We start from the raw sequence: 25,690 nt of genomic DNA on the forward strand, positions 1-25,690 counted from the left end.
TATTATGTGAATATATTCACAAAAGTTTGCACTTATACATGCACATATATATTTATAGCAGCAGCATTTATAATAGAAGAAAACTCAAAATAATAACCAAATTATCATTCATTGAAGACTGATTAAATAAATTAAGTTATATGCATACGATGGGATACTTGCAGTTAAAAACAAGGCAGCTCTATATATAATGATATGGAATAACGTTTAAAATATATTATTTTTATTATGACCTTTTATGTAATAGAATAATAATGATCTCCATGCCCTGCAAGGTCAAATTTTCATAAAGCCATTACCCACTTAAAACTAGAAAGACAGAGTAACATCAAAGGTAGAGCTTTCACTCAAAATTTTCTTCCTCTCATAGTCAGTTTTTAACTCCAGCTATCAAAAAATGCAATACAAATTAGGTACAACTTTTATGTAATTGTTCGAAAGTATACCAATAAAAAATTAATTGTATCTAATTCCTCATGACTTTATTTGTGGGTCTTTATTTGACCATCTTTATTTTAGCCATTGAAGACTAGTAACCAGCCCGTGCTCTGCAGTCAGAGAGGTCTTGTTTTGAATCCTCGCTCTACAGAGAGCAAACTGTGTGCCCTTGGGAAAGTTACTTAACTTCTCTGATTTCCTCAACTCTTAAAAGTGGCTAGTAACAACAACAGGGTTGATGTGAGGATTACATGAGATAATGCCAGATAATGTGTCTTAGCACAGTGCCTAGAGAATGGTAAGCATAAAATAAATATTAACTGTTATTACTATTACTGTTATTTCTTCTATCAGCTATAAATTTGAATCATCTCTGGTTTGCATTGGCTTAGCCTTCTGTTCATCAGAAATTAAAATTAAACTTTTAAAGTATAGCTTTTCTCTCACAACTCATAAAATTCAGTAACATAATTATTTGTTTAATGGTTTGGACCTTATCATTATTATTGTTAAGAGAAAGTGTGTTTTATAACTAGATTATGAAATTTCAGATTGGAATCAAAAATCCTTTTGATGCAATAGGTAATATTTTGGAAAAAAGAGAGAGTTGAGTACTGTGGAATAATTTTATGACTTAACTAACCTTTGGTTTCACAGACATTTTATACTGAAACTTTTTAGGGGTTTTTTCCTTTTTTTTTTTTAATGTCTTGTATTAGAATTCCCTAATGTGATAACTTTACACTGATGATCATTAAAATGTTTCATAGGTTTTGGAGAATTCTTTGGCAGATACAGCTACAATAAGGATTCTCTGTAGAATACAAGGCTTCTGCTGTGATGGGACACAGTACTTTAAGTAAATGTGACAGCTACATGTAGATAGAGATGGAGAGATTGCCTTAATGTTTTGGATAAAATGCTTAAATTCCTTTCTGTGTCTTTTTGTATGTGGATGCAGCCATCAGTATAATCCTATTAAATTGCTTATTTGTTTTGTAAGCTATGTTTGGTTCATGCTGTACTCACTTTCTTCACTGTAGGATGTGATAAGAGCTTTTAAGTCCTCTAATAATACAGTCCAACAAAGCCTGTGTTTTGCCTGATTTGAACTAAGCTATTTTATTTGCATACATTTAAAAGACAGAAGTACCATGTTGAGTTCAAGTAGTTATGTAAAATTTGGTGAAGCATAGTTCCAACATAATTATGCCAGTATGAATGCATTTCCCTTTCTTTGTGATTTTACTGGGTCAAGTGCATCTCTGTATTAATTAAATGAATGCATAATTAATTAACAGCAAATGGGGGAGGGGGGGAAGAGTCCCTTGCCCAGATCCCACATTTCAGTGCTAAAATAAGATGTTTTGTGTTGAATCAGGTGGAAACAGCTACAGATTCTGACACGGAGAGCCGAGGCCTACGGGAGTACCACTCCGTTGGCGTGCAAGTGGAGGATGAGAAGCGGTAACGCACCCCTCCTTCAAAATGCCCGTTTCCCAAGCCAGAGCTTTGGGTTAAAGTCCTGGCGGCAAGGCTCTCGAGCATGCCGACCACCCCCGATGCACGCCGTGTTTGAAAACAGGGTCATATGTTTATACTTTTCAGTCTCTATCTTTCAAGTATGAATTAGCATTCCCCTATGTCTTATTTTCCCTAGAGGCAAGGGAATCATTTTTTTAAAGAATAATTCTTCTGAAAGCCGAGGGGCTGACAGCCCCTGAAAGTCAAAGTCCTTTATCCAAAGGAAGAGAATAGGCTGAGGGCAAAGCAACTGTAAGTTTTCTCGCTTGATAATGTAAAAAGCAAATCAAAAGGCAGAAAGAGAGGAAATGGAAGCAGCAGCACCTTAGCGGTCCCATTACACTGGTCCACTTGTAAAAAGATCTGCATCAAAATAAAATATAAGGAGAAGTCCCTTTTATGGTCATTTGTTTTGTAACAAGGGCGGGATAATCATTTTATTTTCTATTTTAAATACGTTGTACATTTCATTAAAAATTGTATCGAGCGCATTACGTCTCAAGCTTCGATCCGCATTTGGTAGGTAAAGTGCTGGGTGGCGTGCCTCGTAGAGAAGGGCTCTAGATTCCAGCCGCAAAGAAATTCAGACCACAAATCCATGGCTTCACCACTTTCCCAAGCAGACCTTTTTGAAACCGGACATCTTTTGCATCTGGGGAGCTGGGCTTGCTGTCTTCCATCCTGATTAGTGGTTCGTTGTCCTCCCCTTTGCCTCCAGCAAGGAAAATAAGTAGCGAATTCATTAACCAGCTGTACTCACATCTGCTTGCCATCTGTGGATTCAGTTGGTGAGGAGCCAAAATTTACAGCTACAATAAACTTTGGTTGCCCCTGTGCCCACACATCGCAGCCTACACACACACAGTGAGTTCTCACCTAGCAATATCCAGTCTCCGCTTGGCTAGGTCCCTGCCCATCATTTCAGTAATTGGCCCTGTGGCAATGGGTGACACTTATACATGCGATGACAATATTTTTAAGACGCCTGTGGAATACAGAATGAGGATTTGTCAATTTGCAGAAAATAGTTTGAGGTGATATTTAGTTATTAAACTAGGAGAAGCTCATGCCTTGAAATGTAATGTGGACAGTCAGGAAAGCTCACTGTGATACAGAAATTATTTACATAAAGGAAGCAACTTCAGGCATCATTTCATATATATTTGTAGCTGTATATACGTACACATAGGTAATGTATAAATACATGTGTGTGTATATAGACATATATACATATGTACAATAGAATAGAAGTTGGGTACATTTGTTCAGATTTTTGAAAGGAAGGTAACCATTTGAAGATAATAGTTTTAATGAAACACATTAACACTTGTATCATTCTTAGATCATCCAGTAAACTTCCATTTTAAGTGGGCATCATTTAGATATTGCGACTTAGGTAGATGTTCAAATTCCATTATTTGCAAAACCAAAATGTTCTTATATAGGTGACACACTAAAATTATTAAAAGGATCCAAACATTAATTTTTTTCTTGGGTGGTTAGTTGTGGTTCGGGCTTGTTCTTTTCAAGGCACGTTTAGGATTTTGTTGCACGTTTGAAGTCATCTCAGAAAGCCTACCATTTTGTCTTCCTTTCCCCTTTTCCTAGACACGGGCGTTTTAAACGTTCCAACAGTGTGACTGCTGCCGTGCAAGCCGACCTGGAACTGGAGGGCTTCCCAGGACACGTTACCACGGAGGACAAAGGTCTCCAGTTTGGTTCATCCTTTCAGAGACACTCAGAGCCTAGCACTCCTACCCAGTATGGAGCGGTAAGAACTGTACGGACCCAGGGACTCTTCAGTTATAGAGAAGATTATAGGACCCAAGTGGACACTCCCAATCTGCCCCCTCCTGATCCTTGGTTGGAACCGTCCATTGAGACAGTAGAAACTGGCAGGATGTCTCCGTGTCGCAGGGATGGCTCATGGTTTTTGAAACTGCTACACACAGAGACAAAGAGGATGGAAGGCTGGTGTAAAGAGATGGAAAGAGAAGCAGAAGAAAATGATCTCTCAGAAGAAAGTAAGAACACGGATTTTCCCTATGGTTTTTTATCAGACTGGCCATTTTTCAGTGAAGCCAATAAGCAAATGAGAATATTCTTGAGGAAAATGTCCTTAGATATTTGAGTAGATGAAAACAAATGAGCTTTCTAGCATCCCACTCAATTCTAAGATATAAATAAATTAATAGAAAAAGCAATCACTAGAATATTGAAGGGAATCCTTTTTTATTGAGACAAATTGAATATGAGATAAACTGTGCTATCAATTTTCTTGGTAATACAGTTTATCGCATTTTCCACTTAACCAGTTCACTTGAATTCTGTCAGTGACTTAACTTGGGCCATTGATTGTTTTCTAGAAGTTTTACTGTCCCATATTTATATGAAATTGCTTCAGCATTATACCAAAGAGAAGTTGATACGTAAAAGGTTCAGCCAGTTCGCTACGTGATGCTGTGCTACCAGTTTTCTGATCATTGGGTTAAGCAGAAGCGTGTGTGATTGCCCCGAGCGTGTGTCAGCAAAACAGATCTGCTTTGACACTTTGTGCTCCAGGTGGAGATGAGGGCAGGATCCCATATTCTCCGACCCCTTCCCATTTACCCGAAGAAACCTGTCATCTGGATTTTTCAGAAAACAGCGTTCTTTATACATAGCTATATGTGATTTCTAAACAAATACTACGAAGAGGACAAATAATGTAATTGTAAAATACATGGGACTTTTACTTGTCTTCACCCAGAATTTCAGAGACATATCTGAATGTGTTGTCTTGACAAATCAGGGTCCCTTTAGAGTACTTTTTTCTTTCTCCATGAATTCTGCTGTATGTTTATTAAATCACTTTAAATGAAGTTCAGAAGGGTAACTGATATCTTTGAGACTTTAGCCCTGCCATCGCATTTCTAAATGACTGCTGTGATGGAATATGCCAATAATCCTAGAAAGGGAAGTATGACAATGGGGTTACATAGACGATAATTTACAGAGCATGATGACCTGAGAAGCTAAGAAGCCTGAGAAAATAATGTTGTTGATTTTCAGTTGTTATAACTTACGTTGTTATGAAGGAAAGGAAATATTGCCTTTAAATGTCTGGTTCTATTCTTAAACCTTTTTCTCTTCATCATCAAATTCCACATATTCTTTCCATGAGTTGATATTCGACACTTAGCCTTTTGGAGGAAGTGTTGCCATGGTAAAGAGGTTGAACCTGCTCTCTGCTCTGCTGTGCCTGCATTTCCACACATGGCTGATGAATGTCATTTTAACAGTATTCAAATCATTCACATAACATTTGTTTAAGTTTATCATCTGTTTAGGTTATACTTAATGGAGTGATTGCTCATAATTCTGATATTTAAAAATCCCTCATTTTCTGCAGCATTTTTCCACGTGTCAGTGTATGTTTCAACTGGGCAAAATTTTTTAATTGTAATGTCGATTTATGTTCTTTATCACAGAGATGACACACAGAGAAACTAAATTGCCTCTGTTTCTCCCAAATTAGAGTTTAAATTGTCAGCTCCAATTTCATATAGGCTAATCAAGGCAACCTAAGACTGGGATTATACTCAGGACTTTGAATATGTTGTAAGACGAAAATGTTAAACAATAAAGTTATATTTCCAATAAAACACCTTTGAAGATGAGAAAACAGAGAAAATTCAGAAAGAGGTTATATTTGTCAGGTCTAAGCTCCATGTAACATCTATAAAATTTAGTGTATCTCACTTGAATTTACACAGATTAGGAGACATTCAAAAAGTTCTGGTCTCCCTTGGTGTGTGTAGGAAAGTAAGACATTAGTCATTGCTGTGTTTAGAAATAACATAAAAAGATATTTATCTTATTGTGATTTTCCATGTTTAACGTCTACATTTTTGTTGTTATCTTATTGTGATTTTCCATGTTTAATGTCTGCTTTTATGTTCTTTGGTTTCAACTTTTTTTTTTTAACTAATTTAAAATTTGCAGGCCAGTTCCAAAATTAATGCAGACTCCATACAGAGAACTCCAACATGTTCTTACCCTTCAGACACAGATCCACCAGTTTTAACATTTTGCCACCTTTGCCATATCATTCTATTAATATCATCTGTCTTCTATCTCTCTCTCTCTATCTTCTGAATACTGAGAGCCGATGGCATACATCATACTCCTTGAACACATAGTATTTCCACGTATATTTCCTATGAACAAAGATATTCACTTACGCAATCTCAATTATAGTTATCATGTTCAAGAAGTAACATTGCTATAGAACTTACATTCTATATTCCAATTTTTCCTTATGTTCCAATAATGTCCCTTTTCTCTTGGATCCCATCCACTATCACATACTGCATTCATGTCATTCTCTTTAGCTTCTTTCTTTTTTAAAATTGTGGAAATACATGTATAACATAAATCTTCCCATCCCATCCCTTCCAAGCATACCGTTCATTGGAACTAATCATTTCCACAATGCTGCAGTACCCTCCCCACCATTTGTTACTAGAACTTTTCCTTCGCTCCAAAGGGAAACCCTATACTCATTTCGAATAATTCTCATTGCCCCTTCCCCCACCCCTGGTAACCTGTCTTCTACTTTCCGCCTCTAGCATTTGCATTTTCTCTGGTAATTTCATTGTAGTTACCATGGGTCTTAAATGTAATGTCCTAGATCTTATTCTCATTTGCTTGATACCGTCATAACAACTTCAATAGCACATGTAAATTGTGTATCTAAAACCCACTGCCCCTCCCTTTATGTAGTTCTTCTCCCAAATTGCATTTGTATTCATTATGAGCCCCAAACCATTGATTCATCAGTACATGTTATGTATTTGCCTCTCTCTTTCTGCTCCTCAGACAGGATGATTTTAATTGTCTTTTCTTGAAGTTCAGTGATTCTTTCTTCTGCCAGCTCAAATCTGCTGTTGAATCCCTCCAGGGAATTTTTTAAAATTTCAGTTTATGTGGTCTTCAGCTCTGTTTGATTCTTCTTTAATTTCCATCACTATTGATCATCTCTTCGTGTTCATCTGTCATTTTCTTGATTTCCTTTAGTTCTTTGAACACAGTTAGGACCATTTTTTTAGGTCTTCATCTAGACTGTCGATGCTTTAATCTTCTCCTCTACCTGGCCCATCATGTCCTGTTTCTTTGTATGTTTTGTAATCTTTTGTTGAAACCTGGACTTTAGATATTTTGGTGTGTAATAGCTGGAATTTAGACTCTGAGGTGTCTTTTCCTTAAGCTTGTATGCAGCTAGTGTTATAACAGAGATTTCCTTGGATGCCAGGAACTAACAAAAAAAGGAGGAGGAGGAGAAAAAACACCTTTCTCCATCTTTGAAAATTGACCTGTGCAAGTGCTTTCTTTCAGAGGTCATCCTTACAGTGAATTGGAGAATAAATCCAGGCCAAAGTATAGGGACTTTCTCTGCAAGCATCTTGTCTTGAACATGAACTTGTGGCCCTAGGAATTCCCCCATTTACACAAATACCAATGCCCTCCCTTCCCTAGGAAATGGTTTCCTCATCGTCCCAGGCACTGCACTCCCTATTTGTTGTCTGGGCAGCAGTGCCTTGCCCCAAACAGCACAGCTTGACAGCAGACAGCACAGTTCTCCTTAGCATTCTTTAGGAGAGCTCAGAGGACTGTCTCTTATGTGCAGAGAAAGTTCTAGGACAGCAAGTCCCTCAGACCACCACCAGATAGACTGGCCAGACGTGCATGCTCCCAGTATGTACACAGGTTAACTCTGCTCCCTCTGGAACAGGACCAGACACCCAAACTAGGAGCACATGGCCAGCTGCACTTTGCATCAGCATCAGCAAGAGGAGGAGGAAAGGGTCAGCCTGGGGGACTCGACAGCCTACCGTATTTTAAGTGACCTATTTCTTTATATATAGTTGAGAAGTTGTGGGTTTACACACCAAATGTGCATAAAATACTGGATTCCCATAAACCACCCCACCATCAACACTGTGCATTGGTGTAGAACGTTTGTTATAATCAATAATACTAATGTAAAATTTAAAAGAAAATAAAGAAGAAAAAATAATAATACTAATAGTAGTTACCTTTCTTATGATTGATGAAGGACTATTTAAATTGTACCTTTTAAAAACATAAACTTTTTATTTTGAGATAACTGTAGATTCACATGCATTTGTAACTAAGAATAAGAATAAAAATAATAAGAGGTTCCAAATAACCTTCACACAATTTCCCCCAATGGTAACACCTTGCAACATTATAGTACAATATCACCACTGAAATATTGACGTTGGTACAGTAAAGATACAGATTTCCATCACCACTAAGATGCTTCATGCTGCCTTTTTAAAGCCACACATAATTCACCCCCTGCATTCCCCACCTCCTTAACCCTTGGCAACAATGAATCTGTTCTCTGTTTTTATAATTTTGGCATAAAATAGTACTATTAACTATCCATGGTTCACATTAGGTGTATTTTTTTCATATACCACTTATCATTAACACCTTTTATTAGTGCTGTACATTTGTTAAGATTCATGAAAGAACATTCTTATTCTTGTCCTATTAACTATAGTCCGTTGTCTACAGTAGGGTTCACTCTACTGTGCTATACAATCCTGTGTTTTACCTTTTAATTTTTATTATAGTAACATATCTGACCTAAAGTTTCCCATTTTAATCACTATCACCTATATAATTCAGGGCTGTTAACTACACTCACAATAACATGCTACCATCACCAATATCTATTTCTAAACCTTCCCAATCAACCTAAATAGAAATTCTGTACAAATTAGTATCAACTCCCCATTCTCTCACCCCAGTCTATCCCTTGCTAACCTATATTCTAAATTCCAACTCTTATGAGTTTGCTTATTATAATTAGTTCCTATCAGTGAGATCATACAATAATTGTCCTTTTGTGTCTGGCTTAGTTCACGCAGCGTAATATCCTCAAGGCTCATCCGTATTGTTGCTCAAGTTACCCAGTTCTTGATTTGGTGCTCCCCCTACTCCTGCAATCTTTTAATGGTTCTGGAGCTTTGAAAAACATGTTTCTGCTGGTTGTTGCTGGATATTCAAAGCATCTGTGGGAGAGTCGGGCCCTGGAGCTTCTCACTCTAACACCTTGATGGGGTGGGGACTTAATGTATACTTTTAATTTAGTTCATAGCTTTTCAAGGATTACAGTCAAAAAGATAATTTTTTTAAAAACCTTTATCACCACTTATTAAACATTTAATATAAACCAAATAGCATGCTAAGTGCTTTACATGCCTTGTTTAATTCTCACTGGAATGTCATTGGTAGATATTATTGTCATCATTTTAAAAATAAGCAGTTAATATCTTGCCTCAAATCCCACAAAATATCACAATGGAATCAGGACACGAAGTCAGAGCTGTCTGATGCCAAAGGTGGTGCTTTTCCATTTCACTGCCTTAAAATATTAAATCAAAGGTCATTGGACAGTGTCTCCTTTATATGAGTCCTTCTTCTCTTTATTAATATTTACTACTCTCTTCTGCTCTTTTAAAAAGGTTGGATCCCTATCCCCAGCTATTTAATTCCTTTTGATCCCACCACAGCTGTGACAGATGTTTATGGTCCAGAGATAATCTTTGAGCTGATAAACTATATACTTAGATTATCATGACATAACCTTTGGAAATTAACAGATGAAGGATAGAAGGAGGCAAACACTTTCTGGGTGACTGAGAAGGAATGATCTAACAAAAGCTTTCAAAGCTGAAGCTTTTTTATGATAGGTAATGACATTTTTGTCACTGGAGATGTTTGAGAAATATCTGTGAATAATACCGTAAAAATACTGTCTAGGAATTTGAGTTGGATAACATATAAGGGTCCATCATCTCAGCATATAGAGTATTGAAATTTCAGTTGCCTTTTTATTGTATTAGGCATCTGGAAAACATTTTCCTTCATAAGATATAGATACAATAGAAAGTAAAATTTTTCTGCTTTTCAGTTGTTTTTCCCTAAACAAGCTTTTTAATGTTTTTGAATCTTTGGGATTTTCTTCTGGTCTCTTTCATTAAGGTAGAGACTTACCTACCTTAAGGTGGGTAAATATTGAAAATTTACTATGCGCAAACCACTGTCTGATAAACTATAAGTTGATACAAAAATGAGTAAGACATAGTACAAAATCTGATTTTGATAACCTAAGAATGAGAGAAATAAGACCAGGGCAAGACCCTTTATCATGAGTAGAAAAATAAATGTCCTAAGAGGAGGACAGAGAAAGTGCTTTTAAAAAACCAGGTACAAGAGATGCTTTCAAGAGGGAATATGCCAAGGAGGTTTCGTGGAGCAGATGGCATGCAGGCCTTGAACATAAGTGGGATTTGATCAAGCAGGTGGGCCGGGGGAATCGAGTGAGGATGTTGAAAAAGGATACTCAAATGCACTAGCAAAGGCAAGGAACTGAGGACATGGAAAGTAGGAGCCCCTTTATTTTGTTTCTATTTGAAACAACCGTGATTTTCAACCATGATCTTCACATGTGCCTGCGGGAGAAAGGCTGGGGTAGCGAGCCTCCCCAGGTGCCTTGCAGCTCTGCCCATCTCCATTCCCAAAGAAGTTTTCTTAGTTCCCAAAGGATAGGACAGTCCACATGTTCTCTCAAAGTCCTGCTCCTTTGTTTTCATTTGGCATTTTAGGATCCTTGAATGAAGGGATCGTATTTCATGCATTTTATTATCAGCAGTACCTAACAGTACCTGGCAAAAAGAACTCTGTAATTGAGAACCGGAAGGAAAAAAGAGATGATAGAAGGAAAGTTTTAATAAGAAGGGATAGTCACAGTTCTCATGCCTTCAGAAAAGCATAGCATCTGAAAATCCCAGCAGAATCATTCAGTTGCCTTCAGTTACCAGGGCTAGGAAAAGTATCTTACATACTCCGCATTCTACAGATAGCAGCTAAATAATTGTTATTTTATGGTTTTTTTCAGGACTGTTTTATCACTAAATGTAATTGCATTTTTTAAACTTCCATGTCAAATCAAAAACAGAAGTGAACTTGCTTTGCTATCTGTTGATTTCATCCGAACAATTGAATGTTTTCAGCGTCAAAATCGGTCTTCCCAGCCTTCCGCAGCATGGCCAGGGAATGGATGCATTTGATAGCGCTGATGATTGCTTTAATTTCTTTTCTTAAGTTGCCCATCTTCTCTGCATACCGCACATAAGTCTATACAATATTAATCAATTTCAGATATTTCCCTAGTAATTTTTAAAAAGTAAGATAGCCTCTAGTTCTAGTTCTAATTTTAAGAAGAGATAGAGGGATAGGATGCTTTTTTAAAACCAAAGAGAAACTTAACTGGCTTAGGGAGCAGATGTGGCTCACACAGCAAAGTGCCTGCTTCCCACAGGGGAGGTCCCGGGTTCGGTTCCCGGTGTGTCCTAAAAACAAAAACAGGCCAAACAAATGAAAAACCCAGCGGGGGGCGGGAGGGGGGGTGGGGAGTCAATGTGGCTCAGTGGTTGAGCACCAGCTTCCCACATATGAAGTCCCAGGTTCAATCCCTGGCCCTGGTACTTTGGAAAAAAAAAATTTAACTGGCTTATTAAACTAAACCCTGAGCTCAAAATACTGAAATTCTCCATTACATAAAATAATTTTTGGCGAAACTATGATTTTACAATCACAGTTCACTAAACCGATTGAATGACTCTAGATTCATCCAGTCATCTATGGTTAAGGAAATCTCTAATGAGTCCAGATAATACAGGTTAAGTTACTTCATCTTAATGCAGGCTTCTTCTTGTTAATACATAAATAAAAATATTCTAGAAGGGATAGTAAAACATTACTGGTGTTTCAGCATTTTTTATATTGGTTTTGTTAAACCTAATAGGTAAGTAGCATAAAAGTGAAACTGGTATCACCCATTGCTGTTTTCTGAAGCAAAAGAAATCATTGCAAAGCTACACTGTTGTTGTACAATAAGTCCATTGAGACATGAATCTCACGGGGAACTCAGAGAAAGGGAGCAAACAGGCCAACGGGGTGTTCTGAAAGGGGTTGGGAAGTCTTCTTGTCCCAAAACCACTCTGCGAATAAGCCATAACCTGAATGTTCACCTCGTCAGGTTCCTAGAAGCATAGAGTAGCCGAGCGAGAAGGGGCTTCTGGCTTCCTCATCTAACACCCTCATTTTTACCGACAGAATGTGTGAGGCCACAAATCCCATTAACACTAGAGTCGAGATTCCTTCTGTGGGAATGTCTCTCCCAGGACAATACCGACTACCTTGCTGAAGCACAGTGAGCTCTGGGGGAGGGAGATGTCGTTATAAAGCCTTCACCCAGACAGGAGATGACAGGTCGCCCAGAACGACCCTGGGAACAAACGGAGCACATGCTAAATGCAGGGGAGCGGGAGGGGGAGCACATAGGCCAAAAGGAAACTGTGCCTGCATCTAAATCTTGCCCAGACTGTCTCAGTTCAACATAGAGGGTTACAAATTGAAGATTCAGGCAATGGTGAGAATTTTTAGCAGAACAGATTGCTGTGTTCACATGGCCTGTTACCAGCCTTGAGTATCTGATGTATTTGTACAGCCCAGTGGAAGGTCCATTTCATCCAAATAAACCAGGGATTGCAGCCAGGTGCTTTGATCACCTGGCATAATGCTGCCAACTGACCAGGTTTCATATGCTTGATGCTTACGGTGATTCTTAAAGACTTTCCAAAAACTAAATGGCCACAAGAAAATTAGAGCTTAATGATAAATGTGTGCTCAATAAACATGAATCATATTAGGCTTGCGCTCTTGAAAGGGATTTGTTAAAGCTGTGTTCCACCCAGTGCCCCCCACGCAGCCCTGCCTCTTGCCTGCTCCACAGAATTCATCACGCAGCACTCCCACGAGGTCAGAGGGGTGATCAATATTCAAGTGAGAATTTCACACTATCTGCCAATTCTACTAAAATCCACTCCAAATTTTTGAACAAAAGAACAGTGTAAATGTTATGCTGGCACTTCAAAGCAAATATAGATGAAATTGGAAATTACAGAAGATGTATGAAAAATAAAGGAACCAAGCCAGTTAATCAAATTTCTTTGCACATCCAAAGCAAGGGTTATATCAGGTTTTTTGTAAATTTGCATTCTGGTGAGCATGAGCCCTTATCTGCAGCTTTTGAAGGAAAAGGTATCTAAACTATGACAAAATTAAGGAAGTATAGTGGAAAAGAATAAATTGAATTTTCACTCGAGATTCTTTGCAATTATCAGAGGCTATTCACATTGTAGGCATCAGAGAGGATCATTTCTATGAACAGCAAAATTCCTCTGCTATTAGCAAACCCGTCCTCAGCTACACATTCATAATCTCTTCATAGCAATATTGACATTCATAATCTCTTCGTAGCAATATTCAATTTATTGTCTTTATAACTCTCCATCAAATCAATACCAAGACATTGCCCATCTATTAATGTTGTGCTAAAGATTATACATTGCAGTATTTTATATTAGTACTTCAGTTGAATTACATTTAAAGAGGACTATGGAGATGAGATAAAACCTTCAAACTTTAGAAAACTTATTGGCTTTTTAATGACAATCTGAGGAAGCATAGAGTCAGTAAAGAGTGCATTTATTCCTCTCTTCTCTATATATCTACAATGACAACTTGATTAAAACAAGTCTCTAAATGTTTTCATCAATCATGCAAGTTATGAGGGTTTACAAATAAAGATTCAACATTTTTAAACCAAGGACGGTTCAAAGAGACCGTGACTGCAGAAATGTTTGAGTTTTAAAATAGTAACCAAGTGGGACGTGTTCTCACCCCTTTCAAGATTCCTTTAGTCGGAAGAATTTTGCAGTCCATGTTGCACTCCCAGCTCTGCCTGCCCTCAGCCTTTTCTCCTCACACTGCCCATAAAAGGAATGAACCTGAGCTTATCCTTTAGAACCCCATCTCTTTTATCATCCTCGGTGGTTTTCTCTTTCCTTCTTCCGGCCGAGCCTTCCCCTCCTGCCTTCCCCACCCTCAGACTGGATGGCAGTTCAGATCAGAGGCTGCGGGCAGGATGGGAACAGGGCAGGCAGGACGTGCAGTGGGAGAAAAAAGGGCAAGAAACTCTGGAACTGGGTTTGTAAAAGACACAGTAGCCCCGGGATCGAGGTGCATGCTGACATGCCATTCTTTCATTTTCTTTAAGACCAAAAGAATGCCAAGGTTTTATCCAGTTTCTTCACTTTTAATAAAAGTTATATATATTTTTTACTCATTTTCCGTACCTGAGAAGCAATCTAGAACTAGATGGTATTAGGGAATTGTTGTTCATTTCTTAGGAATGATAGTGACATTGTGATCATTCAGGATGATGTCCTTCTTAGGAGAGTTAGGAGCAGCATCATGCAGGCTACAACTTCCTTTCAAAAGTTTCAGAAAAAGTAGTGCACATACACGGCAAAACGTTAAACTGTGGTCTACGTAGGGATAGAGGGGTGAGACTTTTCTTTCAAAGTTTCTGCATCTGAAATTTTTCATAATATTTGGAGAACAACAGTGTAGGTTTATTTCAGAAAAATAAGAGAATACAAACAAGTAAAAGGAAGAATTCTCTAAGTCCTTTTACCCAAAGAAAAGTCACTTTTTGATAATGTGTCCTATATGTTGTCAGACCCTTACTTAAAAAAAAAAAATCCACTAAACATACTGTTTTGTAATTGTCGTCTTCTACTTCACATCTTTAAAACCTTCTTCTAGTGATAGATTCATTTCTATTACATCGTTTTCAGTAGTCCCTTAGCATTTCATTAGATGTGTGTTAAGGTCTTTCTAATACTCCATGATTCTTTTCTTCCCTAAAGTAAGACCAAGGAGGAGGAGTAAAGCAGCAGCCCTAGTCGGGGCCGTCACGTTGTTACGTCTACGGATGCCAGGTTCTTACACATGTTGAATGGGACTCACAAATAATTGGTTTTGAACCTGCCTTTTAAAATTGCTAATATTTGAGAAATAGCCATCGTGGGGGAAGGAAAACGAAAACAAAGAAATGGAGTTTACTTCTCTAGACTTCCATCTCTGCCTCAGGAATGAGCTCGTAGGCTCATTCTCAGATGTGGTCCACGGATCCCCAGCGTGGGGGTCACCTCTGCGCCTGTAAGAAATGCAGACTCTCAGGCGCCCCTAGACTCGCTGAATCAGAATCCGCATTTAACAAGACCCCCAGGTGCAGCCTGGGCGTAGCTTCCGGGTCTCCTGGAGCTGCCACCATCTAAAATTCTCTAGAGAAAGCCTTTAGAATGTAAATATTAACCCTCTAAGTACCTAAATCTCCAGGTAAATAGTACATGAGCAGTGATGGATCGCTCTCGTCTCCTTGCGTGAGGAACAAATCTCCAAGCTAAACGTGTCCCTTTTGCTTAACCGTTTCTGTATGGCATTAGCAAATGTTAAGTTTGCCATGGTTTTCTTCAAGGGAAAGCTTAGGAACATGGGCTAAACTAGTAAACTGTCAAGCGTTTTTGAGTTTTATAGTATTTGGTATAGGTTACTTATCTATGCTTTGCTTTGCAAATAGCTTTAGAGGGTGAGCCAAAAAAAAATTTTTTTTTGAGCTGATGGAAATAATCAGCTTCTGTATATTAGAGGCAGACGAAAGGATAGGAAAGACTGAACCACCCTTACAATCGCTGGGCTGAAACGTAATTATATTGAGACCCTGGTGTAAACTGAGACATGATGAGCTATTTCTAGCAATGATACCCTCCCACGTGGGCAGCACCTTCATTTTAGAAGAGCTCCTGCCACCCAGCCAATTCCTGTCCCCTACACTAGTAGTAATATATTATCTCGATCAAGTGATATGCTCTCACACCGTCAGGCAATAAAGAACTCCAGAAAGATGTTTGTCAAAGGAAAGCCCTTAGCCATACTGACAATTTAAAGCCGTCAAGCCGCACGAAACGCCATTCCTTTCCAGTGTACACCCATCTTCCTGGAGCCGAGCGTGAAGCAAATGACATGGGAACGGAGGCTTCCTCCCCCAGGAGGGGCCTCTTCGCCCTCCTGGGCTGCCCCGCTGTGTTCCTAGCAGGGTATGTCATTACCAAGTTCTGGACTGCCCTGCATCCTTCCCAACCCCTCGTTACCTTGTCCAGCCTCCTGCAGGATGGTTCTTTAAACTTGGCTCCGTCCTCTCCCCTCCCCACAAGGGAGAAGCCAGATAATTGTGCTGGGTAACCCTGTGGAGTAACTTCGGAATTGGTGCGTTGGCAAATAAAACTTAACAGGGTATGGTAGTAAGAAATATGTTCCCATCGGCTTCTAAGTAGTTTTGAGGATTGTGGGAGTTGGGTTTATTAAAGCTATTATTTCCAAAATGATGACCGCTTAGGCTAGACTAGGAATGGGGCATAGAGAAGGAGAAGGGGAAGGATGTGACTGTGTGCAGCTGCTTGGGCATAGTAGGTGTGTTTTTTCCTCTGCATTTCTTGCACAAAGTCGTTTATTTGCCTAATCTAAATCCACACGTGGTCACATCTACCTTTCTTTAATTTGTTAAGTCCTTTCCGATGATAAGACTAAACTATTCACCTTTTTAAAAATCACCATTTAAATAGAATCATACCATTTTCATAATAATTTGTAGATACCACTGATTCTTCACACCTCATTAAACCAGTGGTATGCTTACTTGTAGCCTACTTTAAAGTGTAATGTTGTCATTACGAATAAACCAGTTGTCGGGCAGGTTTAACATGGTGTCAGTGTATTGCAGTAATTTGTGACCTCTCCTCTTTACACCCAAAGGAGCAGTAGTTTAGTGTTAAAGGAGAGGTTCACGGCAGAGCAAAGAGCACAAACTTGGAAAAGGAGAGCTGCTTGCTCTTCTTAGTTGTGTCGTCATCTGACTGTGTGACCTTTTTCTACATCGCTCAGTGTCTTTGTATATAAAGCATATTTCATAGCAGTTATTCACAGTGGCCCACAGTTCACTAAAAGTTATTTAATTGATTCAGATGAGATAGCAGGTATCAATGTGGTTTTCTAAAGATTAAGGCAGTAGCATCTTAATAGAGTTAGCAAACATTTCATGCCATTAACAAGAAAATTATCTTTTTTATTCATATATGCTTTCTTATCTTCTATCTCAGCTTAATAGCAACGCTAAAACAATATTCATGCCCCAAACAATAAACATTCCTGCAGCATATAACACCTTTCTAAACTAAATTTTTCCCACTACCCCACAATAGCCTTCTCCTTCACATTTAGTCCCCCATGAATTTCCCTCATGAATTGAAAATGGAGCAGATTGAAAAAAAATGTAGTCAGCGGCATCTTCCTCAAAATAAGGTCAAAGGTTTAATCGCCAATAAAGAGGAATAACCGCTTATGCTCTTTGTAATTCACTCCCTGTCCTGATGCTTTTGCTTTTGTTTTTCATTGACCCACTTTTAAACCTTTTTTTTTTTTTCCAGTTCTTGGTAAAATCAGGAGTGCTGTTGGGAGCGCTCAGCTTCTTATGTCCCAGAAATTCCAGCAATTTTATTGGCTTTGCCAACAGAATATGGTAAGTGGATCCTCAGACCATCTTAGTTGTTTATAGCCAGGGCGAGGAATGTCTTATCTGTGCATTGTCACCTTTTCTGTTGTCGTTATAAAAAAGACCTGAAAGTTTGCAGACCATTGGATGGAGTTACAATAAAGACTCCTCCCCAGCTTTGGGGACAGATGGGTTACAGGTCCTCATCTAAGTACAGCCAAGGCAGGGAGGCCGCAGGGGAGGGCGCCGTGACGGAAGGGGAAGCAGGAATGGGCAGCCACGGGATGGAGAGAAGCACAGGTTGAGATCGTACCTCTGAAACTAGAGAGTCCACAGGAGAATCTTTAGAAGGGGATGGCACGTTCATTGTTATTATGGCTATTGTCACATAGAAAGAAACTGATCCGAGGTGGCTTATAGTAAAAACATGTAAACTTCATTTAAAGAGATCAAGAAGAGATTGTAGAAATCATTTAGGTGTAGAGGCATTAAATTTTACACTCAGGAGCAAAATGTATATACCATGAACCTAATGTTAGTTAATACAAGTTGACATTAAATTTGATTCTGATCTTCCTGGCAGTCAAAGAAAAAGGAAAATCAATATGTATATATAACATTATGTGTCTGTGAGTATAGTTGTGTTTCTGACTAAGGAAAATATTCAGTACTCAATTTTATCATTTTATTTGGAGAAATAACTGAATAGTATTCCAATCACCCCATAAGCTATTTTACAAACCACATATTGATTTTTTTCCAGAACATGTTCAGTGAACTTCGGTTAAATCTCTGATTGGCGTCTTGTAGCAATGGTACTCAGTGTTTTGGTTTTGTTTCTTTTTGCTGTTTGATTTGCAAGGAGACATGCAAATATATGTTAACTTCTTATACTTCAAAGAAAGCCCAAGAACAGGAGAGTTACCAACTTATCTACTTTGCTTAGTATCATTAGATAGTATGTTTTCTCCTAATAGTTTTCAATTTAATCCCATTGAAATTCATCACGAGATTGAAAGCATTACCAGCAACGTATCTCCTATGAAATAAAGTTATAATTGTTTAAAGAGAGTGAAAAGGAAGGTTTCGAGTTGCTTGAGAAAAAAATAGCTGTATAAACATTCAATCATAATGTTAACTGTAAATGTCCTTGCCTCCTCCATAACATCTATTTAATTATTATCTTTAGATAAATAATTGATTTAGGCTCCTAAAGAGCTCTGTATTATATTATCCAGAGTCTGGTATAAACACAGTTCACCATCCTTTCAGATCTCAGAATCTAAAGCATCATATATCTAAACATCAGCACATTATGCAAACCTATGCAATGTTTATTTCCCCTCTCCCAGTAGCAGCTAATATTAGACTTAAGAATTATTCGTCCTAATATTTTTTGCCTTTTATGGACTTCATATTACACTTTATTGCTAAGCAAACAAATCCTTTTGAGTTTTGAAATATTTGGCTAAGCTACTTACTTTTCTTTTGGCTTCCCACCAAAATTAGTACAAAAACTCTGAAGCATTTGCTGGGGAGGAGCGGTGGCAGGGGGGGACTGTCTTACACAGGTCTGGCAGGAGAGAAAGGCTGAAAATACAAGCAGATGTCGTGCTCATCAAAGTCGAGTTGAGCACAGTTTAAAAAGCACTGATCGCTGCTGGGGGATTAGGTGGGCACTGTTTTAAGTCAAAGGAATGAGTCTAGAAAATCAGAATTCCAGAAAGACTAGAAAATCAGGTTCTAGAAAGTCAGAAGCCCCCCAGGACATTAAAGAAGAGCTCAACAAAGCAGAAGCTCCTCCCGCTAGGAATGAACAGGTGATTTCTTACTAACCAGTATGCAAATAAGACGAAAAAGAACCCCCCCTGAAATTTAACAGCTTGAACCTTGTTACTAAACGTGAGGTTTTTAGACTCGCTTGGTAAAAATGCAGCATCTTATGCAGGCTTGTGGAATCTGTTTCTGCATTTTAACAAGATCCCCTAGTAATGTGTGTACACAAGCACTGGTTTCTCAACAGTTCTCAATACACCATTGACATACCGAGAAACACTACGTGCTCGAACTTGTGAGCACCTCATTTCATATCAGACTGAATCTTGGTGTTGAAGTCGGCGATATATATTAATTTTAAATGACTGCAATTTAATAAAGAGGTAAAATACCATATTGCTTTGCTGGGAGAGAGGGAATGGCATGGCAAAACGATTGACATTTATAGACATGACAGCTTATCTGAGTATATAAATGTTACACACACCCCAAAACAGAAAAGAATGAAAGACTTGAAACCAAATCATGAGTGTGCCAATCACACCCATACAGCCAAAACCTCTATTTTGAGAGGGGTCCAAAGGACAATTGCTTTGTCATCCTAGTGAAGAGACAAGCGAAGACAAATATCTATTCTTTAATCAGTGTGAGCGTTCAATGATAGCTGACAGTGCTTCTTTTGATATTCTATTAGAAGACAAAACCAGAAGCACAATAATCAAATTTTCAGTACTTGAGAGGAGAACCTGTTGCGCTCCTATGACACGTTTCAGCTCCATCATACCTAAATCCAAAAGAAGAGACAGGGTGCGTTGTATTTGTGAAGTCTTTCAGAAGAGGGAAATACAAAACCTCCCTGAGAAACTCAATATTTAACAATGTTTCTTTTGGTGTGAGAAAAGTCTTCCTTACATCCAACCTCTGACAGTTTGAGCTCATTAGACTTCTGGTTCTGTCATCAGTGGAGAATGCAGCCCTAATTGCAAGATGTTTTGTTTTGTTTTTCTTCAATTCAGGCTCGATACCAGTAAGTAAAAAAACTCAGAGCCCAGTTGTCTTTCTTTAGTCCGGGTTAAAACTGCTCTGACACTCAACATGCGCCTCATTAAATACAGCGTTGACGGTAGCGGGAGGACGTTTGCTGCGTCGGGGTTTGAACAGCGAGAGGTTGCCCTCTTGTGGTCAAAACAGGAAGAACAGGCTTCAAACCACAGAAGCCGCTTTGGAATTACCACTTTCAGAAATTCGCTTTGGATGAGAAAATTTAGAGGACATTTTGTGAACATCAGAAGTCCATCAGGCAATGATGTTCACCCTCTGACCTTACCTGTCAGTGTCGGTTGCCATCTGGTCCCGTTCTATGCAAATGGTAGCCTGCGATGGTAATTCCTTTACAACCTTGCTCGTTGTGATTCCTTCTCACCACATCCTCACCCCTTCCTACTCCCCCTGCCCGTTAGTGCCAACCGCATAGTGCTGGGCATATGGTAGGTGCATCATTTATTTTTTATTTTTGGAATTGAATACATGGCAACAACAAAAAAAAAGTGGTAATTTTTATATTGATGCCAAACCAGGTTAAAGGAATTTTAAACCAAACCATATACAAGTTCGTGTTATGCTTCATGTGAAGAACTGATGAGTAAGTTAACATTGTGCAAAATCAGATAAGTATTTACTCACCCAAAATCTTCTGTTGTTTAAGGTTACCATTCCGAAAGAGCCTCCCCCTGAATCAAGGGAACCCCAGAAAGAAAAAAACCTGTACCTCTAATCCAGTAAATTAAACTCAAATGCCTGCCGGGCCCAGGCAGGTAACGCAAAAGGCGAAGCAAAAGGAAGCGGGGACCTGCGGCCTACCAAGGGGCAGGCTCCCCATCGGAGGGCAGCGGCTCCACGGGCAGCGAGTAGTTCCCGCGTGGGGACGTGAGCCTGTACTGCCCGGTGCGCCCACCTGGGTGAAGTCACCCAGTTTTGAATGTGAGAGAAACTAATGCAACTTTGGACCACAGAGCCGCCCCTGGAGGCTGGCAGTGTGGACTACTGTAGCATGGGCTGGACCTTCTAAGTATGAGCAAAGGGTCCGTTCGATGATTTTGTTTCTTCATGAGATTTCCTTTCCTTTCCTCCCTGCGCATGGGAGTAAACTAATACACGTTACATTTTCAGGGTCTCGCTAATACTCAGAATTAGGGAGAGGTACAATTATAGAACAAACACAAAGAAATAGAATTGTCGCCAAGCCCATTCCTGTCACCATTGCCACCACTTCAACCCAGTAAGTTACTGTCCCCGGGTACCTGTTTTCTAACTAATCCAACAGGTAATCAAGGGAATAGGGGTCCTCTTGATTGTATGAGCTGTCCAGTATTTAAATATATTAATATTTGATGACACCCATGGGTTCTAAGAAAGCATTTTCAAAGTGAAACAAGGAACTGATGTACTACACATTTTTTGTTACCAAATGCTTGTACTAAAAATAAACTGTCATGGCATCATCCTGGGCCTTTGCAAGTATTTGCATCAGGTTCTGAATTAGACATGCTTGTTTCTAATGCCGCTCTTCAAGAGGACCCTGTGGGAAAGACCGGACACCCCCAAATACTCTGCTGAGCAGGAGGTTTTCATGGGTCTAAATTCTCCATGTGTGTTCTCAGGATCCCAGCGCCATGCCGAGGCCTACTTCCCAGGACCTCGCCGGCTACTGGGACATGCTGCAGCTTTCCATTGAGGATGTCAGCATGAAGTTTGATGAACTGCACCAGTTGAAGCTCAATGACTGGAAGATGATTGAGTCACCGGAAAGAAAGGTAATGATACCCATAAAATGTGATTTCCATACACACTGCTTTTCATTGCCATCCTAGCATCTAATCACATTGCGGACATGATCTGTTCCGAATATTAAATGATAATGGGTTTCCCGGTCTTTGTTTAGCACTCCAGGAAGTCATATATATAGGTGTGTATATGTGTGTGTGTGTTTTAACTGAGGTGAATTGAAGTCACCCAGCATATATATTCAACAGTAGTGTCTGTCTTTCTGTATCGCTTGTACACAGACAATTCAAGGAGACACTAGCCAGAAAATAAACGGAAATTTGTAGCTGTCACCTCATTCCTTACAGGGATCTATCCTCTGAATTATTTCATCAAACCTTTTTGTTTGTATTCAAATTATTTTTCATAGGAAAGGTTTTAGGTCTGGTACAAGCACTATCTCCTACTCAAACTCTCTAGTTTTATGGTTGGAGTTGGAGACAAAAGACATTTTAAATCTTACTGAACAGTTTGATAATGAAACTTCCTATATATTTGGCAATCTTGCCCTTAAGATATGCTGAGAATTTCCATTGGATTTTAACCCTGTGATTTAACTTCTTCCCTTAAGGTATCCTTTTCAGTAGAGCAAATATAGAGGTCTGCACTAGCAATAATACTTTGATTTCCTAACACATTTTAGACATGTTCTGAGTAATCATAACCTGATTTTTCTAGACAGACATTATAAATTAAAATAGCACAATAAAGAAAATTAATCTAACATACTTAGGAGAAGTTATGCTTAATGTATAGCTGAAGATGTATATTTAGTAGTTAGAATGGAAGGCAAACGTAGGTCATCATCCTCTTCTACTTTTCTACTAAAAGTATCCATTGACTGCGTGAAGTTCCAGGCTAGAGCTATGGCAACTAACTAAAAAAATTCTCTTTTATCATAGATAATGGAGGGAGGAGGCCATGAAAAAGTATATGTTTTGCATAAACCATAAACAGTACATAAGCAAATCCAATTGTCTAGGTTTGGTTTTGGAGGAGATAATACATAATGATTCAAAATTTTTAAAGAAGTTATTCTAATTGAATACTAAAGTAGAATTTACTCAGTTAGGCTAAATATATGCAGTAATCCTTCCCATTTTTCATTCCTGAGTAATTACTTGCTAATACAAACCTTCTACCTAAGCTGTAAGTAGAGAATGATCCTCCAAATGAAAATGGTTTCTTGTTGAGGCTGTAGCACCCCTAGCCCAGAAAACATGCAGCTCTTCCATGTGGCAGAGGTTTAGTACCCTATAAAAGGCTCTGTCCTTGTGAACACACTAGGAAAACTCTACTCCATGGATGTGAAAAGCCCCAGTGTCTTGCCTAAGGCTTTTAAACCTCTTTAACGGGTAGACTCTCACAAGAAATTTTAATATACATATCTGACTTTCCCATATTCCAAAGGCTACCAAGAGAAAGAGAATGAGATAAATACAGCCACTGAAATTAAATCTGAAAGTGGCTGAAAGGTTTTAACAAATAAATTACCCCATTACCAAAAAATCAGATGTCGTTTATTCAAAACAAATTCATTTTTAAATAAGCCATGGAAACAATGTTTCAGGCAGTAGGATACAGTCAAAGAATTATTTTGTTGCCCCTTTAAGCTTCTTCTCAAAACAATATTATAGAGAAGCATCTGCAGCTCAAGTGGTTGAGCACCTGCTTCTGATGTAAAAGGTCCTGAGTTCAATCCCCAGTACCTCCTAAAAACAAACAAATGTAAAAACCAACTCTCATGGGGAACAGATGTAGCTCAGCAGTTGAGTGCCTGCTTCCCATGTAAGAGGTCCTGGGTTCAATCCTTGGTACCTCCTAAAAATATATATATATATATCATACCGCATTGGTTATTACCATGTGTTCACCCTTGAGTTGCACAATGATATTAGAGCAAATCTAGCCCTCTTTAGATCTTCTATGGAAGCTAAAGGTAGAAGGACAAAAAAAGTATATTTTTCCCCAACAATCTGCTTAAAAGAGGAAAGGAGCTCATTCCCCTCTTGTAAAGTCTCCTGGGAGGGCAATAATTGGCTATTCATAGTTCCAGTCAAAATTCTATCATGAAGTATTCAGTGGATAATTCCAACTTTGTTAGTTAGTGACAACATTAAATAAAACAATGCAGTTTTGGACACAAGCCACGCACCAGAACTTTGCAAGCATCATATATTGCACTTGTTACAGAATTGTGAAATGTCTCTTATTGTGAAAACGTTGTACACATATTGTGGGGGGACTTTTAGCTCATGTCAACATAATTAGCTTATGTCAAACATTAGCTCATGGCAAAATAATTATATGCTTCTTTTTACCAAGCAAGTGAAAAATTATATATATTGTTAATGTCAAGGAGTTTTAGGTCAAAATAGGGAAGTTGGCTAATGGTTACCTGAGCCACCTATCTAAGATGGTTTTTATAAATGGACTTGACATGTGGAGTCAGATGAATAGACTGGAGCTGATGACAAGGGTGTCAAACGACATCTTCAGAAATTCCCTGTGCTGCCCAAGAGCCAATGCTCAGAGATTATAAGATGCTTTGGAAAATGTAGGAATAAGGGTAAGTGTTACTCTAGCAACAAAGTAAATCTATAACTCAAAGACTAAGGAGATGTCAAGTGTTATGCAGAATTGACTGATACACTACCCCAAACCCCTCTCCCCGCATGGAAGAATTTGAAGGAACTTACAAAAGTGCATACTACACAAAAGACAACTAGATCATTATGAGAATCAAAGACCAGAGAAATGAGAGTAGAAGGTGAGTCATGCCTTCGTGAGATGGGCTCGCCATGTCCTCCAGCGCCGCTAAGTTAGGGCAGAGTCAGCATTCTCTTCCTACTCACCAATTTTGACCTTTGATACCTTTCAGGAAGAAAGAAAGGTCCCCCCTCCAATACCAAAGAAGCCCCCCAAAGGGAAATTTCCTATCACGAGAGAAAAGTCCTTAGACCTGCCCGACCGGCAACGGCAAGAAGCTCGGAGGCGGCTGATGGCGGCCAAGAGGGCAGCCTCCTTCCGGCAGAATTCGGCCACAGAGCGCGCCGACAGCATCGAGATCTACATCCCCGAGGCCCAGACCCGGCTTTGAGGACAGAATGCTGCAACTCTCCCCTTTTTTTCTTTCTCCTTCTCTTTTTAACAAAATGCTTGTACAGTTTGTCACCTACCTGGCCATTTTTGTCTCATTTTCTCCACCGAATACGCCCTTGCTGTTGTGTTCGTTGTGCCATAAACACAGTGGAATGCTTTTCATTTCCTCCGTTTGCTGAGCTCATTGCAAGACCGACTTCTTTTGGTTGTGTGTGTGGGTTTTTTTTTGGTTTTAACTGATGATCTGACTTACAATCAGTTACGATGGATAGGCTTGATGAGACCTGACTTACCCACCTTATTCTCAGAGGATCTCGAGAAACTCCTCTTGAGATGGAACCCAGCTTACATTTTGTTATTTATATTTTTATAGATTGTGCGATCACTAGAGATAAGAATAACAAATATTATAAATGGGTCATCTCACCATTCACTAGAGGCATTAGATAACCCAGGCGGAGGTGCTACAATTTGAAGTGCAGGAAAGGAAGA

General features: G+C 39.0%; 1 protein-coding gene across 6 annotated transcripts in view; it reads left to right on the plus strand.

The window, feature by feature from the left end:
• DLGAP2 (DLG associated protein 2) overlaps positions 1–25,357 on the plus strand; it is a 1,108,217-nt gene extending 1,082,860 nt beyond the window's left edge. For all 6 annotated transcript variants that reach the window (XM_058287984.2, XM_071211854.1, XM_058287983.2 and 3 more), the window contains 5 exons: positions 1,820–1,905; positions 3,571–3,986; positions 17,433–17,524; positions 21,934–22,086; positions 24,978–25,357. In XM_058287984.2, the coding sequence (XP_058143967.1) occupies positions 1,820–1,905; positions 3,571–3,986; positions 17,433–17,524; positions 21,934–22,086; positions 24,978–25,196 (966 nt within the window). In that variant the 3' untranslated portion in view covers positions 25,197–25,357. The remainder of the gene's footprint in view (positions 1–1,819; positions 1,906–3,570; positions 3,987–17,432; positions 17,525–21,933; positions 22,087–24,977) is intronic.
• The last annotated feature ends 333 nt before the right edge of the window (positions 25,358–25,690 follow it).

Source organism: Dasypus novemcinctus, chromosome 25 (genome assembly GCF_030445035.2).
Source record: "Dasypus novemcinctus isolate mDasNov1 chromosome 25, mDasNov1.1.hap2, whole genome shotgun sequence".
Classification (NCBI taxonomy): domain Eukaryota; kingdom Metazoa; phylum Chordata; class Mammalia; order Cingulata; family Dasypodidae; genus Dasypus; species Dasypus novemcinctus.